This window comes from Folsomia candida, unplaced genomic scaffold (assembly GCF_002217175.1).
Source record: "Folsomia candida strain VU population unplaced genomic scaffold, ASM221717v1 Fcan01_Sc021, whole genome shotgun sequence".
Classification (NCBI taxonomy): Eukaryota; Metazoa; Arthropoda; class Collembola; order Entomobryomorpha; family Isotomidae; genus Folsomia; species Folsomia candida.
This window is the reverse complement of record NW_019091213.1, coordinates 2,096,713-2,113,451: the sequence shown is the minus strand read 5'-3', so window position 1 is coordinate 2,113,451 and position 16,739 is coordinate 2,096,713. Positions and strand designations below refer to the sequence as shown.

At 39.3% G+C, this 16,739-nt stretch overlaps 1 protein-coding gene across 1 annotated transcript in view; it reads right to left on the bottom strand.

The window, feature by feature from the left end:
* Window positions 1-16,739, bottom strand: part of LOC118438443 — a 37,453-nt gene that overhangs the window by 8,975 nt on the left and 11,739 nt on the right. The window contains exons 2-12 of the mRNA XM_035858749.1: window positions 6,605-7,065; window positions 6,372-6,514; window positions 6,081-6,269; window positions 5,824-5,991; window positions 5,563-5,692; window positions 5,207-5,459; window positions 5,081-5,137; window positions 4,631-4,709; window positions 4,244-4,325; window positions 3,297-3,665; window positions 589-1,180 (exon numbers count right to left, since the gene is read on the bottom strand). Of these exons, the coding sequence (XP_035714642.1) occupies window positions 589-1,180; window positions 3,297-3,665; window positions 4,244-4,325; window positions 4,631-4,709; window positions 5,081-5,137; window positions 5,207-5,459; window positions 5,563-5,692; window positions 5,824-5,991; window positions 6,081-6,269; window positions 6,372-6,514; window positions 6,605-6,884 (2,342 nt within the window). The 5' untranslated portion in view covers window positions 6,885-7,065. The remainder of the gene's footprint in view (window positions 1-588; window positions 1,181-3,296; window positions 3,666-4,243; window positions 4,326-4,630; window positions 4,710-5,080; window positions 5,138-5,206; window positions 5,460-5,562; window positions 5,693-5,823; window positions 5,992-6,080; window positions 6,270-6,371; window positions 6,515-6,604; window positions 7,066-16,739) is intronic.

Below are 16,739 nucleotides of genomic sequence, written 5' to 3'. Positions count from 1 at the left end.
AGAGAGAACCCTCGGGCGGTGACATGCGACTTATACTTTGCCGGCATTAACTTTGTTTGTAGGAAAGGGACTTTTAAATGAAGATGACGTGTCGTGCCTGTGGGACCAATCCAATGTTTGGGTTGAATGGGCACAATTACAAAAATGAAATTTCACTGACTGTGAAAGAGGAACTTTTACTTTTTATCAAGAGTCAAACAGGGCTTATGGAATCGTCATGTATGTCGCCGTCGTAAATAAAAAGTTATCCGCATACTGCATAGTACATCAAATTTGGCGTGGATCAGGCTCATGAAAACGGTACTGATTTTATAGAAATGACTAGGATAATACAAGTCATTAGAAATAAGACCCCCGGGGCTCAGGCTTAGGAGAAAGTTGGTTTTAAAAAGATCCAAAAGTCATAAAATACATAAAACTTCAATGATGAGTATCTATTTAGGAGACCCCAAAACTGCACAACTTTGTGTGAAAGCATATAAAGTGAAGGGGATCATGAATGGGGATGGATGCAGATGAGAAATGTTGACGGATCAATTTTGCTCTTGACTTTAGGAGGACACATAATTTTCAATAACATTCACTTACCCTCCAGCCAAAGAAATCTTGTTGAAAGTGATGCGAACTCGTTGGCCTTTTACTCCTTGGAAGCGATAAACACAAGTCAAGTTGGTGACTCCTCCTCTCCCGAAGTAAAATACATTTCTCGGCGATGTAAATGTGGCAGCTTGCATGGCATTATTCGTGCTCTTGAAAATACGGCTGCAACTTCCTACCGAGAACTTCATCGAGTTTGTTACTCCGCCATCAATAGGAATCCCATCCAAGTTTCCTTGCTGCTGCTGTTGCTGCTGCTGCTCAGTTCTTAAGAATTTTGGCAAATTTGGTGAATTTTGTGGATGTCCAGTCAGCCCCGGATGTGAAAAGGCTTCCCCGTCCTGCTTAGTGTCGACAAACTCGTAATAGAGTTTAAACTCGACTGGGCGGAGGACGGTGGTGGTCTCCACTTTTAGTTTAAGGGACATGTTGGGACCCTTTGAGATAAAAGACTCCTCCGGGTGGCATGCCCTCGGTGGGGGTTTCGACGATGTGGTCGAGGTCAGCATAAACTCGCAGGTGCGTTGGATAGGGGTGTCCTCACAGAGGTGGGCGAGGAGGGTGGCGTTGTTGAATTTGTCGCCTAAAATTGGACACATTGGTCAGATTTTAGTAATTTAAAACAGACGAGTAGAAATGGGGGTCTCCCAGTGTATGCTCTTCGAAGGGCAAACTAGTGTAAATCGGTCACAAATTTAATTAACCACTTCGCCCCTATAACGACGATGTGTCGTATTGACCCTTGACAACGGATACGACTATGTGGCGTATTTTCCGTTCACACCGGCCTACGACTATGTGTCGTATCCGGAAAAAAATTAGGTCATTGCCTCTCCAAGCAAAGCAAAGCAAGAGTTATGAGTCAACAACCCGCCCTTTAGGCGGGAAGATAAATTGTCTCTTAGGAAATAATATTAGAAATGGATGCAAAATAAATTTATAGCCAAGTGGCTATATCTAGCCAAGACGCCGAGTTGTGAAAACTGTTTTTTGCAAGGAAATTTCGACACCGATTTATTTCAACAACGCGTTACGATAAGATTAGAGAAATTGTTTTACTCGCATGTAGCACAAATGGGCGTTTTGGGCGAGAAAACTAAAAGTTTGATGAATTGCATCATTGCATGGATTTAATTATATACCACAAATAATCTTGCCGGTAGGGTAAACTACGTCAAAATTAATGATTACGTACCGGGTGCCGCTGAAATATCTTTTGGGCGGGAAAATTAAAAATTGAGAGATTGCCAGGAATTAGTAAAATTTAATTTTCCCGCTTAAAATTGATTTCTATTCACCAGATGCGCCATAGTCTATGTTCGAGTAATTTCCTCTCACGGGATAATTATTCATTGTCATTGCTGTCTATTTAAAGTCATTGTAAGGATTTTTGGTTTTCCCGCCCAAAATCGGCTCCTAAGGCGCTTTATGCGCTATAATCAATATTTGCGAGTTTACGTACTGTTATGCAAGTATTACTCCATGCTTGTTTAACTTTTCATGCAATTACAATCATTTTTAAAATTCGGCGTGTTGGCTATTTTCGGCTATAAACATTGGTGGTTCGCCACAACTCAAAAATGCAAACTACAACTCAAAATACCTTCTTGAAAGGTTATTCATACCAATTTTCACAAAAAAGTGTCCAGAATAATTCCGGTGGGAACACCATTTTTTAATTCATGGCCCAGGAATTAACGTCATGCAGTAGATAAAAATTTCGGGGTCAAGGGAGGTAAAAATTCGCGGTTACTAGGGGTGAAAGGTATGAAAAAACTCGTCTCCTAGGGTTGAAGTGGTTAACATTAAATTTGCATTATCTGTCAATGTTCAGGTTTGGCGGAGACATTTGTATCCGAAGAGGAGAAAGCGCTCAATAAATTTAGAAAGTGTAAAGTTTGTCAATTTTGGGGCACGTTTTCTCCTCTTCGGATCCAAATATCTCTGCTAAACCCGAGCTTTGGCGAATTGTGTCGTATGTAAATTTCATAGTAATTATAATTGTAATAGTTTGACACTAGTTTGCTAAAAATCTGAGTGCATACGCTGGGCGACCTCCACATTTAGTGGAATGACTCTCTTTGGCAATCATTCAGAACTAAACACATCATCAGCCATTGCAGTATCTGGTTTCTAAGCTGGTACGAATAAAGCATGGTTCCTTAAGTGCAAAATCGATCTTCCTGTGTGTGTACATACGAAATCGCGACATTACTGCAACTATTGAAACAGGGCTTTCTTAACAAGAAGACAAATCCACTCTGCTTGATCCCATCTTATTCTCAAGCACTTGCCCCTCTCCGTCCACTCGTCTGCTCCTGCTAACGATGAGATTTACAAATCTCCCTTTCCTACTCCGAGATGAGATGAGTTAGTCAACTTATCTTCTTCTTCTTCTTCTTCTGGCCGTCCGAGTCTAATTCTCGGATAGGGAAAACTTTTAACACTAAGCTCGCACTTAATACTGCTATTTCCACGCTCTGTGTACTCCTTCCAGCCAAACTTGTGCATTACAAATGGAGAAAGGGGAAAAAGTAGAACATGCTAAAAAAACTACAATGTGGGTTTGGGAAATCGTCAAAGTTTGATATTATTTTCAGAAGAAAAGTAAAATTTGTTTCGTCATTTGAGAAAATAAAGTGGGTGTGATCTTCTTAGAGAGAAATATGGAAAAATGGAAGAGAAGCTAGGAAACTTACTGTAGGTCCCCTGCCAAATCTGGAAATAGGTCGTGTTGCACTCGAGACTGCTCATGGTGGAAACTTGACTCATTGCAGTCATATAATTTGATGGAGCCGATAATCCCGATCCGCCAGATGACGATGACAAAGACGAAGACGACGCTCCCAAATTATACGATCCCGTCAGCCCGGCCACGTTATAGCCCCCGCTCCCACCACCCCCTTCGTCCCCACTTTTCCCGTATTCCTTCCCAATGTAAAACTTGAGAAGAGAGATCCACACGATTTCTCCAGGAGAGCCTTCCAGCAGATAAGTGCATGTGGTTTTGGAAGGAAGTGAATGTTGCGGGGAAGTGAGGAAGCCCCGTTTTTGTTGAAAGCTGGACACTGTAAATGGTAACATTAGAATCAGGGTTTCGTCGATTGGTTAAAACCAAATTGACCAGGGCAGAGGAAAAAGGCACTTTTTACCACCAACCAGAAATACATACTGAAATTGGAAAATGTAACTTCTTTAAAACTTCAGATTTTCAAAATTTAACTTCATATTCGTATACTTCATCAAATTCTGAGAAAATAAGTTGATAATACGGTTCAATTCGAATATCTCTTAAATTAGCACGTACATATGTATTCATACGCTATAAATAGGAAAAAAATCAAAAGTGCATTTTATTACTCATTAAAATGTTCAGAAATTCGTGGAGATGACGAATATGATGTCAAATTCCGAAAATATTGATTATTAAAGAAGTTGCTTTCTCCATAACTAAATACATTGGATCCTATGTTTTCTCATTTTGAACGGTGAAAACCACTTTCACCTTGTCCCAACTTCCCTGGGAAAACATGGTTTTGGAGAGAAAACGAAACCCTATCTGGACGATACAGTGTACCGAGTAAATGTCACACACATAAGCAATATCCGTTACATAATCTTCAACTGCTAAGAAAGAACCACTCACCTGTGAATAAGCAGTTGTGGTTTTCCACATAAGTGTGAGAACCGAGCGGGAGGTAAACAATTTCAACATCTACATGGAAGCCCTGGAAGGAAGAAGATGAGAATAATGAGATGTCAACAAGTATTGATTGGGGATTGGCTAAAGTGGAGAAAGTTGAAATAGAAAAGTGGGGAAAAATTGAATTTTCCCTTCAAGTCTCTCACTTATTTTTGGACATTTGAAAATGGTCACGTCCAACAACAACTCGATATTATTACTGCCACTTGAAAAGAAGGAGAAAAAATGTGCTTTCACCACCACTATTTCGGCTCAAATCTAATAATAAATCATCACGTTGTAGAACACACGAAATGTGCGTCTGTTGGTAACAAATGTGGAAATTTTTACCTGGATCGCAGTGTTCACCGCACTCTGAAGCAAGTAGTCAGTCGGAGCTGAGTAAAACTCCATCAGCAACTCGTTCCCACTGTTATCAGAAACAGAGTGAAAGCATTAAATAATTTGATCCAGTGATCGTTTTAAAAAATATGATTTCAAAATTTAAACAAAAACGCTATTCACACAATTTTACATGGTTAGTTGTAAGTACAGTCAAAAATCTTTATATTCATCATAAACAAGTCTTAAAAATAATGTTGCTCTTTTGAAAAAATAAATGCACTCTGAATTCTATATTAAGAAAGTAAATTATATCAAATTCAGAGTAACTTTTAACCCTTTATCAAGGTTAAAGTTACTCTCTGGATTTAGTATATTTAATAAGTTCGCAGTTAAATTACTTTGGAAAACGGTATGACTATTGTTAAGAGTGTGCATCATAGTATCGTTATTAAGTACCTTCCAATAAGGGTAGGGAATTTTCCTCCTCCACAAAATCGAAGAAGGACCGGATCCCTTCAAAAAATAAATATGCATCAAATAAACTACCGTCTATTGTACGAATATGAATATAATATCGCATACCTAATCGTATATCCGTCATAAATGGTGACATGGTCCGACCCCGTGTCGCAATTTTCCCCTATCGTTAACTCATCGACGCCACTGCCTCCGCCCGCAGACCCGACCCCCTTTCCCCCACTCGAGTCGCCCGACAGGCCGGAATTGCCACCAGAGTCCCCAGGCACGAAAGCATTCTTCTTACTCACGGCACGATTCCTGACGAAAACCATGTGATCTTTCTCCTGTCCTAATCGAATCACGGCTCTGTGTCCCACTATTTGCAAATATCACAAAAAAAATCCCCAACTTTTAACTTTTTCTACACCAAAAAACTCAAAACATACAGATGTTCAATTACATAAATCAAAATAAATTACCTGGAGCGTTTAACTGGCGAATGGCATAGTAGCAGGTCACATTTCTTGGGTAAATACCAGGAAAGTTGGGAGTTTGCAGAGCACACGGCACTTTGTCGCACGAGTTGTAAATCAATGAACAGAAAGTTCCCTGATAAAAATATAATAAAAAGAAGTACATTTATATAGAAATTTATATAGAAATGGGTATGCTTTTTTAAGATCAAGCTGCTCATAACTGTTAAAGCCACAGCAAAGGAAATACGAAAATTAAGTACGTACCGGAAGTAATTGTCCCCGAAAGTAGGGCCGAGACTGTGGACCATAACGAACGAATGAATCCTCCTTCCTCAAAAATTTATAAGTTAGACGAAAGTCAAAGGCGAAGTTGGTTGAGGACGAGGAAGATGACGAAGATAGGCTCGAGAACATCGAAAGCGCCAAAGTAACCTGCACACAAAACGCGTCATATTCATATTTCAAAATCAATTTTGTATACATAGACATCTGTATTGCATTAGATTGAAATTAGTTCTTACTCTAGAAGTTTCACTGAAAAAGACGGCTTGACCCCAGTCATGACCACACCAATGACCCGCAGTTGCGGGACGGTCGGGTTCATTAAGGGTGATGTGGCCTTGGCGGCAAGTTGGAGATTTTTCTGAAGCATGGCGCCCCTCATCATCGTCGTCCTCGGATGGTCCGAGAGTCACGCTGTTGAAGATCAACTGCAAGGAAACGTATAATTCGTATGCAACTGTGGTTGAAAGGATTCTCAACTTATGAGAGGAAAAATATCGTGGTTTTCTTAACGAAGAGAATTGTGCTACCTGAACTAAATCACCAAACTTGCTACCGCCTGCGGCAAACGTTAATTGGCAAACGAACGGTAATTGGGAATCTCTGGCGCTTGGTCGATGCACCGCGATTGTGTAGGTCCCACCAACCACGCCGTAGAAAGTGCGATTGCAAGCTGAGGAAATGTACATAAAACACAATTTCAATCTTAACCATTAACGACGATGTGATGATAAGATGAGTGAAAATAAGTGAAAGTACGTACGACTACAATGCCTCGGTTCATCGGAACCATCACCACAGTTGTCGACTCCATCGCAGAACTTGTCGAGGGGAACGCACTTTCGGTTATCGCAATAATACTCACTGATCTGACAGGCTTCTCCCAACAATGCGAAAATTGTGAGGAAAACGGCCAACGCGATGAATCCTTTCAATAAGTTGGCGTCCTTTCTGCGCGGATAAAAGTTTGTGCGGCCAGATAACGTCAAACAATTGGATGATTGGCTATTAATAAGCATCGCCTTCAAGAATGGTAGTCTCATCACTACTGCCACGACTCCCAATGCCCGGGACCTGGTAACTTTCCCCGAGTGGTAGAAGCAGTAGTCCTCCAATTCCTGCTAATAATGTCATTTAGTTGTCATTTGTTGAGTGAAAGTTTTCCTTTGGAATTTTCTTCTCGTCAGCAAAATCTGGGCTCATTTTGGTTACTCGTAGGCATTCCTGGAGGACAAAAGTAATGAGAAAGTTAAGTTTATGAGTAGCATTTAATTTTAATTTTGCTTAATTAAAATATTTTATTTTGTTCATGCATTTTACAATTCCTACTGAAATGCTAACAATGGAGGTCTCCCAGCGTATGCTCTCCGGTTTCGAGGAAATTAGAGTCAATCGGTCACAAATTTAATTAGTATGACATTTGCGAAAGACAATGCGCAGGTTTGGCAGAGATATTTGTATTCCAAGAGGAGAAAGCTCTCTGTAAATTTGGAAAGTGTAATATTTGTCCACCCTGTGGCACTTTTTCTCCTCTTCGGATGCAAATATCTCTGCCAAACCTGCGCATTGTCTTTCGCAAATGTCATACTAATTAAATTTATCATCGGTTCACACCAGTTTAGTCAAAAACTGAAAGCATTCGTTGTGAGACCTCCTTTGTTGGCAGTAGTGAAATTGTTCCGAATTTTCATTCCTGGCCCGTCTCATCTAATAAGATACATCTTTAGCAGCGAGGAGAAAGAGATATCCTTAAAAATATTCACATCACGTAACACCAGCAGGAAAAGAAAGCAAGAAGAACATTGTTGACTGAGTTTTGTATCATTCCTTCCTCTTCTCCATTTCGCTTCCTACAAGATCCGCACTTTCACTCAAGAGCAGACAGCGGGATGAATTTACTCCTTTTTCTCTCCCAAAACTTTCCCTACACTCTTAGAAAATGCAATATCTTTTCATGAAGTAAAATGGAACGTTATGCGCTTTAAAGTAAACCTCACTTGATTCGAGGTAAAATGGTCAACTTAATTCAAAGTAATGACAAAAGTCACCAAATGTGAAGTAAAACCATTATTTTCTAAACCACAGAGTAAGCTATTATACCATTTAGAGTAAGCAAACCCCATTTAGGATATTCTTGGTCAAACCAGACGCTGACTTTTCCCTCACTCTCAGCCAGTCAGTGCTGGTTAGTTAAATTGATAATTAATTAATTAGTTAGTTAACTCATAAGCAAATAATGGAGGAAACGAGGGGGTTATTGCAACAATTTGGACCGGGACGCTGAAGGGTAAGAAATTCGCGTAATTTGCATAATTTATACACAAATTTAATTTACATTGTGTTTAATTTTTATTTTAATTGTCTTTAAACAGATGATGATATTACGGACGAGACTGTTAATAATTTCAGGAGAAAATTGTCAGGTTTTCTAGATCATTTTAGGTCGCCTTTGGAATGCATTGTACAATTTGTGAGAACTTAGCTGGTATATCTTTGTTTTAAGTGCAAAACTAATTTTAAAACTTTAGTATAACATTAAAAAAATTATCTTAAGTTAACAGGGTCCAGCGTTTACAAACATCCTCACTAGTGGTTCATAATAAGGGAAATTTGTAATGCAATGTTGAATGTGAAATAAAATATATTACTAAAGTACTAAATACTGCGACTACGCTGAAGTAACTTTTCCTGGGGTCATCAAAGCAAGAAAGTAAAGTCATAATCAACGCGATTTAGGGTTACGGTCGTTACCCTATTGGGCGCTCAGTTACCCTGTGAATATTGCTACAGGGTAAAATGGCTTACTTTGTGGCCGAGAGAGAGCGATTCGCTATAAGTGGGGTAGTGGCACTTTGGAAGTTATATCGGGTTATATTTTACGTCATATAAAGTATGGATTTCTAAGAGTGTACTGAAAATTGGATAAATAGATAAAATTGTTGATATGCTTCTCCACACAGCTCGAGAGGAATGATGATGTGGATTTTGTAAAGAATTCGGCTCTGTTGAAATTGTAGATTGGAATTGCCATTTTTTATTTAAGGGCCACAGCCATGTCATCCTTTGGATCAAGTTAGTTCAATATTAACATATTTGATTTCCTCCTCAACTCGCCCACGCCATGTGAACCTACAAACGTACTAAATAGATTTATATGTCTACTTTTTCAACCTTATTATTGCTTTAACTGCTCAGTGGAGTATAAAATTCCGGATATTCTTTTCTTAAAAAATTCATTAAATAATCCCACGTAGTCAAAAGTTATTTCCTCTCAACGGGGGCTCTTGCAGCCTGTCAAGCAACGTGTTTGAGCAGGATCGACGGGAAATTAGAAATTCATATGAAGAAACACGAATAATATGTTCAACTCGATCATACTAAAAGTTTTAATGCGATTGACACATTAAGTTTATTTTCAGCCCAAAAATAATAGACAAACTTAGAATTGAGGTCCCCCCACGTATGCTCACAAATTTTGAAAAATCGGTCACAAAACCTATAAAATATATGTCCCCAAATATTCAAGTTTGGCTAAGCTATTTGCATCCGAAGAGGAGAAAATGCTCCCTAAAGTTGACAAATTTTACATTTTGAAAATCTACCCTCCTCGGTGCAAATATCGCTGTCAAACCTTCGCATTGGCCTTTTTTCAAAATTCATATTTATTAAATTTGTAATCGATTGACACTAATTTTTCCGGAATCTGAGAGCAAACGCTGGGAGACCTCCATTGTGAAAACTACTTGTAACCAAACCATGTCCAACGGAGAAAGTATGCGTTTCGTTTCGTTTTTTTTGCATAAGTAAACCCTCTTCTTGTTCACTCCTCTGTTGGCTTCCACTTTCTTGCTTTCACAGGGAATGCATGCATGTAGGGCCTAAGGGCCTTGCATATTTGTCCATTTGTAGTATTGCATCAAAGGGAGCCTCACCCTCTGTGGTGCGGTGTGTGTGGTGCAATGCGAAAATGTGGAAAATAAAACTGAACAAAACGGAGGAATTGAGTGAGTGGGAAGGGAGAGAAAATAGACAACAGGATAGCAGACAAGCGAGCCAGGCTGTTTGATGGTGTATCCCATGGAATGCAGGCACATTATTATCATCTTATCCAGCCTCTCCTTCTCTGCACAGCTATTTGGCTATTCGTCTCCGGGGAGCAAATATTCCCACTTTGGAATTTAAATTATAATTTAATCCGACTTTTCCAACACAATCAACTGCAATGAAATATTTCATGTCCTACAAAGTTATATAGTCATGAAGAAGAGCTACATATACAAGCGGGCAAAGATTTTTAGTACAAAATAAGTCTGTATAAACCGTTACAATGCATGTAACAAAGGGGTGAAAGCAGTGGGCTATACGGAAGAATAAATATTTATTATATTCGTGTGCAGAGTTCAAAATTTGCTAATAAATAAACGCCTGACGTATTTCCGACGCTTGTGACCTTTGACCTCGTTCATACGGTCATCGAGTCACCGCAGGTCAGGATGACCTGTTCGGGTGGATAGCACTTTGAAAATACAATCGGCTTGAGTCTGGGGACTAGAATTGTTGTCCTAATTTAACAAAATCATGACCTGGCGCCGTGACCTACAGTCCCAATCTTGAAATTCGCCTTGCCCCTTGACGTCAGAAGTTTACGTTGAAAAGTTTGTATTTCTTTTCGTTCAAGAATTATCGGATCAACGGACAGACAGACGGACAAAACAATGTTATTTCGTACTTTCACCCCATAATAATGTGCATGCATGTATATAAGAAAAAATGGCTAGGCTAAAATATGCGTAGATCAAGTGACACGGAATATACGGTACATTGGAAGACCTTCTCCTCCTCATTGCCTCCTCCTCGATATGCCAGTCATTCCATTCCCTTCTGCTTTCACCCTGTTTCTAAAACGGTTGAGCAATTGCAGTGTCATTCCAGGACAATCTATAAAGCTTAACGGAGCGTGGAAGGAAAACATTGCGAGCGTCTCTCTCTTATTATTCTAGAATTTCACATCACGCCAGTGAAACAGTCGTCACTGAATGAAATGAAATGTCTTGTTCTTGTTTCGCCAGCCTCTTCTCCGCTCTCCCTGACTTTATCAATATTCACTTTGTAAGCAGTTAGGCGGGCTTGATAGCGATAGGGGTATGAGACAAGAAGATAAATTGTGAAATGGTGGTGGTCGTGGTATTTTAGCTTCCACGAAGCATAGCTTATGCACTATAGGGATTTCATGCACGCCATCATTCATGAAAAAGGACATTGTTTCATGTTGGCAACTCTTGGTCTCAAGATTTGTTTGGAATTTGAATTAGAAGTGCAGCTCGAAAGAATACGCGAGGCTGGGTGCTCCTTGTGTCTCGAAGATGAGAATGACAGGTGTCATTTCCTTTCTCTTATTCCTCCTCCTTTTTGGCGAGGAGATGCATTTCCAGCCTCGGGTCTGATCCGGTTGGGTGCTTATTGCATGTACAGAGAACTAAACCATACAAAAGATTGCTTAGGTGAAGCGAAGGAGGAAAGTGCAATCACGTGTGTAGAATAACTTTCACTCTGACGATGGAGGTCTCCCAGCGTATGCTCTCAGATTTTGACCAAACTAGTGTTAATCGATCACAGATTTAATTAGTAAGAAATTTGCAAAAGACAATATCTGTCAATGCTCATGTCTTGCGGAGCTATTCGCATTAGAAAAGAGAAAGCGCTCAGAATTTGGAAGTGTAAAATTTGTCAACTTTGGGGCGCGTTTTCTCCTCTTCGGATGCAAATATCTCCACCGTTGGCACATGGTGCCTTTTACAAGTTTCATCTTAATTAAATTTGTGACCAATCGACACCAGTTTGGTCAAAATCCGAGAGCATTCGCTGTGAGACCCCCCTTCCGATATCAGCTTGATACGTTACACTTTCACCTAAGAAAAAGGGGAAATAATACAAAGGAATCCTCCCATTACGACAGACTGCCTGGCACACGAAAGGCAAAGTGCAACATAAAATGTTGCGGTGGCGAAATATTTTTTTATAGATATTACACAATTTATTCAACTCAATTCATCTTTCTATCCACAAAAAGGCAAACACTCTAAATTTTCCCCAATAAAAAATACTTCGACATTTTTGTTTTATTCAAAGCAAATTCTAAGTTCGTATTCCTCCAACAAAATCAAATTTGACCAAGAGATGAGATTTAGTATTTTTCAATTGCCGCAGTGCTGTCTTCCTTTTTGGCAGAGAAAGTGCTGAGTCCCTCGGTTTTCGCTGTATTATCAAGTTTTTGTTATGAATTATGACCATTGCTCTCTCTCTCTCTCTCTGTTCTAACTTGATTCAATATTTATTATGTGAAGCGAAAGCCTTGGCTCACTCCAGTTTTACGTATTTCTTGAACGTTTTATCCTCCAGGACGTTATCCCCCATTGTAAATACGTACACAGCATTCGGCCAATTGTGAGCTCAGGAGGCTAATCGATCCCAAGAAGCAAAAGCTTATTAAAAGCTTAGCGGAGAAGAAAGCCATGCAAATGTGACGTCGCATTGGTCTGAAATCCCACGGAAATCATTTCTTGCCTCGAGTAGTCTGGCGAGTCATAAATAATAACTAAGGTATGATGTTTGCTTACTCATTGCGTGGACGGATTAGGATTTATGTGAGTGGATGATGCAAGGATGTGCTTTATTCAGGCATGAAAGCAGGAGAAAGCAGCACGCTCTCTGCACTGCTGTCCATCCTATTTACGAGGGGCGCCGTGGTGCTAGCACTTTCTCAATAAATGCAGAAATGTGTGTAATGGATTATGGATGACGTTTCCTCCAACCCGTCTGTCCTCTCGCTGTTGTAATGCATATGGATTCCCATAAATCTTCCCAACCTGCCCCACTATTTGGTGAAGGGATAAAAGGCGAGAGAAAGCAGGAGGACGACAAAAGGGGGAAGGACGAGACTCACTTCGCACAAATAAATGCATGTATCCACTGTTTTTTCTTTGGGTAAACATCTCGACTCTGATAAATATTTAGCCTTCACTGGGTGGAATTTATCATAAATATTTATGCAATTATGTATAAGCTAATTTTTTTCTGGAAATTTGATTATATATTTTGCGCAAGCGATTATTAAAATTTGCAGGTTCCAAATACATCAAGTATATCAAATATGAGATAATGCACTTGTTTCTGGAACTGGACTCTTAAGAAAACTGATATTAAATCATTATTGATCGGTTAGAAATTACTACCAAATAAATACCAGTACTGACTATGTATGTGACTCTACCAGATTTCTAACATTATACCTACAACCTTACAACAGCAAAAATGCTTATTCTTACAATTTCCACACAAGACGCTTCAATCAACCAGTTTAATTTTCCCGTGCGTTTCATGTGTACACAATTTGTAACAGAATAAAACTCCCTTGGTATTTTATCAACCACAAATATCAAACATAAATTGATCCAATTTATTTCCTAACGATTTGGGATGAGATCCCACAGAATTTTTTTTATCGAGTTGAAAAATAAACAAATTGAACCAATCCTCGTAACGGTGAAAGTAGAGTAAATTGAAGTAAAGGGCCGCAACGAAATCAAAGAAGAGGTTACCCAACATTTCAAACTCTGGAGAGAAGTACAAAAAAATGAAGTAGAGATAAAAAAAATAAGCGAGTTTTGTATTCTTCCCGAACCAAGGAGAGTCGACAACATTACCTTTTTCTCCGTCTGTGGAGTTATGGTGTACCCAAGAAAAAAAGGAGCCAGTCAGTCAGTCAGTCAGTCACTCAACATTTTTCTTGGTGATTTCTATCCTGTCATTTTTTACTCGCCTCTCCCCCGACAGTTCTCCCTTGCCGTGGAGAAAGTTACAAAGTTAAACGACTCCGAGTAGTACACGGAGAGAGCAAAGGTACAAGTGTTCAATAGAATATTGGAAATATGCACGAATAATGCAAAATCACGAGTTTGTAGGAAACTTTATCCTTTCAAGAGTTTCTTTTGTTTCCTTAATTTCTGAAATGGGGACAGAATGGCTGAATCTTCCCTGCCTTCAATTCTGTTTATGACATGCCATTGTTCATACTTCCTGGCTTTGGCCTGATGCTGATGTTGATGAGAGCAAGAGCAGGGATGGATGTAGCAGTATTGCAACAACCGATTGCAATTCCAGGCACGTCAACTCCACAACTTGAACCACAAAGGGAGAAAGCAAAGTCAGGCCCACTGCCACGACCACGACCACCACGCAGAGAAAGACGTAAACATAACATGAAATGCACGATCTGTTCCAGAAGAAATACTTGGCTACTCTCCACCACACTCACAACCAACCAACCGACCGACCCACCGAGCGACCAAAGGGGAGAGAGAAAGTCGCAAGTGAAAGTTAAGTAAGAGATAGAGAAAGTTGGAGATGATCTCTTTCCTTAAGGATCTTTATAACCGGGTATAACAGAAATAACGACAAGATGTCATTTTTTTCTGGTGTGATTACATAATACATCTCTCTCTTGCTCTCGATATTAATGCAGATGGCATGTTAAATTAGAATATTTAATGCAGATTGACCTCGTATCTGTGCACATTTATTTCTCTACCCTGTTAGAAATCTGGTAGAATCACATACTATGTACTGGCATTGGTTTGGTAGTAATTTCATATCGAATTAGTAGTAGTTTTATTTCTGAGTGGTAAATTTTTCATTATTACAACGTTACTGAACTGTAATACCCGTTATTACCAGGTAGAGTCATATATGTACTTTGGTCAGTAATGATTTAAGACCAGTTTTCTAATATTACAGAAAATAAGAAGTAAATATGTGCTGCATGCCTGGATTTAATATGGAAAACTCGTGCATTGTCCTTATCTCCGTGATATTAAGTCATCCGCGTGCCCTACATCAAAGTAATGCTGGCTTGCTTGCATATCCTTCTGAAAGGATTTCCGGACAAGCTTCCTCAAATTTTCCCTTGCTGTTCCGTTCCGGTGATGCTGCAACAAGAACTTGCTTGTAACCTCATCAATTTCGTATCATCTAAAGCCTCATGCGTGGCAACGTTATTTTTTGCTGGAAAAAATCTACATATTTATTTATTACAAGATGCCGTGACTAATATTATTGTGTAATCAAAATGTATTGTGCATTTATTTTCATGTAAGAAATACATGCACATCCGAATATGCCTACAGCGTGGGTGGCGTTGCATAATAATCAAGCAATTTGATTATTAGCTTTACTTTTGATTTTTTAATCCAATTTAATGCATTTCTTTACGTTATTTTTTTCGTTCCTGATCTCCTAATTCCAAACTTACTGTTAAACAATGTAAAATATTTATGTACAATGTCGTACATTTAGAATTACCCAAGTATAGCAAACTTTCTTCCACTGCTGCACATACTCAAACACATTTAGAGTAAAATAGAGTGTAAAGCACATCTCAAATTTACTCAATTTATTAAAAACCCCACTGTAAATTGTCACCTTGCAGCTCTCAGCTTGATTAATTGCGCCTTTCATTATTACGAATTTGCCTCATTTGCTTCAATCAGCGATACAAATTGAGTGGAGAGAAGCAGACTTTGGTCCAATTTTGACAATCACTACATCCAATGTTAAAAAGGATTCTGTTCCAGAGTGCAAAACTGCATTGGGCCCGAACCTCTGGGAGTGTGGGAGCAGGAAGAATTATTGCGTCGAGTGGTGGTGGAACGGGGAAAGCATGGCTGGTGGATTTGTATAAAGGCTGAGAGAGAATTCATTCATTCACTTCCTGGGAGGATTGAATACTTGAGAAATCTTCTTCCAAAGCTACATCTCTCTGCTGCTCTGATTCTGATTCGGGAATAAATCAGAAGCTCAATAAAACAACCATATGTCACGATAAACGAACCAATCCGACCCAACCCAGCACTTTTTTTTTTACATCAGATAACTACCAGACCAGGCAAAATCACCCGAACGCAGCTGCACGCACACACCACGCACATTTCGCTTTGCTGGAATCCTAGGAATTCAAAACATTGGAAGAAGAAAGACGAAAGAAGTGGCGATAAATCAGTTGGTCTGGTCCATATGAATTTGTGATTTTAATTTTATCTCGGCATTTCAAATACAGAAGCAGCTGCGTGTGAACCCGTATGGAAAATGGAATGGCATTAAAATTGAAGATATTTTGTGGAATACATACGAGTTTCAGATTTCATACGATTTTTGATATGAGTGAGAGGTTTTTCTGTTTTTTATAAATTTGACAAACTATCTTTCTCGGATTATATGTACATATTTCCAGCTTATGTTTCTTTGAATTTGATTACTTTTTTTATTATTTTCCAATAAAATAACGCATGTAAAACGAGTTGGATTTAGAATAAAAGAAAACAAACTTGATTTTTTGAATGGCTCAATAAAGTAATGCGGACTCGAGTAGTGGCAAGTGGATTGCTCGCGTTCATCTTTTCTAAAGGTTGCTGGATGAATGGTCGGATGTGGATTTTATTTTCGATAAAAGGGAAAAAAAGTTGAGCATTTGTGGCCTGGATTTGCAGATTGCCTTCTTAAGAAACTATACACACATGCAGAGAGAGAGAGAGGAAGTAAGGGAAGAAAGGTTGCAGGGAAAATTGAGTGTAAAAAAGCAAGTGAGAGGAACATTTGAGATTTCCCTTCCTCTCGAAATTGGGCAAGAACTGGGCTCAAGTTTTTCGAGGCAGGCTGACAGGATGGATGGATGTGAGCGAGATTCTTTCAGATCTTATGCGCGATACTATTCGACATTCGATGAGACGTTTTCCCGAGATGGAGGACGCTTCAGATTTTTCATCTTGTCAAACTAGATTGAAAATGTGAATTTATCAACAACCCCATGGACGCAGAGAAAGAACGCAAATAACCCGACTGGAATG